General features: G+C 57.9%; 1 protein-coding gene across 1 annotated transcript in view; it reads left to right on the forward strand.

Annotated features, from left to right (window-relative positions):
* Positions 1-412: 412 nt before the first annotated feature.
* CHAC1 (ChaC glutathione-specific gamma-glutamylcyclotransferase 1) overlaps positions 413-1,450 on the forward strand; it is a 2,866-nt gene continuing 1,828 nt past the window's right edge. Inside the window, exons 1-2 of the mRNA XM_015429519.1 lie at positions 413-797; positions 1,217-1,252. Coding sequence (XP_015285005.1) covers positions 555-797; positions 1,217-1,252 — 279 coding nt within the window. The 5' untranslated portion in view covers positions 413-554. The remainder of the gene's footprint in view (positions 798-1,216; positions 1,253-1,450) is intronic.

Here is a 1,450-nt window from a genome sequence, read left to right on the forward strand (position 1 = left end):
CTAGGCGCGGAGAGACTCCACCTTCTCGTCGCAGACATCCTTTCTCAAGACACGTTTCCTCCTACTGACCCCGATCCTGGCATTCTCCACTCAGGTCTACCCAAGGGAAGCCTTCAGGAGGCCGCCTGATGCAATCACCTGCCTCCTTTACTCGAAAGCTTCCAGCCAGGTTGCATCATCCCGGTTTTGACACAGCGCGCAGTAAAGGAACCAATCCGCGGACGACTTCTGCCCAAGACGGGCAGAAACCTCTGACCTATCCGGATCCTGCATGCCGGCCACGAGGCGGGACTATTTGCGGCAGTCTGGACGCTGGAGACTCTGATTGGAAGACCGACGGCGCGAGGCCGAAGAGCTCAGTGACAATTGGGCGGAGTTTACCGGCAGGCTGGTATTTAGGGTCTGGGCAGAAGCGCGAGGGACTGTCAGCTTTGGAGTCTGCCTCGTTGCTTGTGTGTGCCTCGGTCCTTCCGTAGTGCCCAGCAGCCCCAGTCGCGCCCTCCGCCCAGCCCTACCCCGGGGGGGTCAAGAGGCAGTGCTACAGCTGCGGGGCCATGAAGCGGGATCCGCCGCAGCCTCCCTCCGACGGGGGAGAGCATCCCTCCGGGCGGCCGCAAGAGAAGGGATCCTCCCCTGCGGAAGATGCGCCTCCGAAGTCTCCGCTTTGGATCTTCGGCTACGGCTCGCTGGTGTGGAGACCGGATTTCGAGTTCACCTCCCGCAAAGTGGGCTACATTCGCGGCTACAGCCGCCGCTTCTGGCAAGGAGACACTTTCCACCGAGGCTCCGAGAAGATGGTGAGAGGACGGGGGTGGTGGTGGTGGTGGTGGTGGAGTCTGTCTCTTGAGGAGGGCAGGAAACGCAGACGAAGTCCCTTGGTGGAGGCTGCGCTTCAGGGGGAATCGGAGAGGATGCCCACTGCGAGACAGGGATGGCCGGCTAACTCTTGGTGGGAGCGCCGATGGAGAGCGCTCGGGAGTCGGAGGGTTAAAAACGTATCCCGGTGGAATCCTCCTAGCACCGGTTTCCCTATTGTCCTTGGCTTGGCATTGTTGGTGTAGTGGCTGGAACTGGTGCCTCCCTTATTCCTCTGCAGTGCTGATGCTTTGGGTTGCCTTGGCTACAGGCTGTATCAATCGCCCATCATTGGGATTGGGGGGGGGAGGCTTGCTGCCTAATACACTGTGCTAAAATGGCTCTTTCCTCTCATGTATAGCCTGGAAGAGTGGTCACCCTCCTAGAAGATTATGATGTAAGTATTCAGTGCCTGTATCCTTATGTCTAGTTGGCCTACAGCTACATCTATGTGACTAATACTTAAGGGGGGGGTAGAGGGGGTACCAGGGCCACTATAAGCATCAAGGTGAGGTTGATTGAATAACTGCAGCAAAACACTTGCTTTAGCATTTGTTTTGTAAAATGACCCGTGGATGCCCAATACATCGGGGGG

Source organism: Gekko japonicus, unplaced genomic scaffold (genome assembly GCF_001447785.1).
Source record: "Gekko japonicus isolate JY-2015 unplaced genomic scaffold, Gekko_japonicus_V1.1 scaffold251, whole genome shotgun sequence".
NCBI classification, from domain to species: domain Eukaryota; kingdom Metazoa; phylum Chordata; class Lepidosauria; order Squamata; family Gekkonidae; genus Gekko; species Gekko japonicus.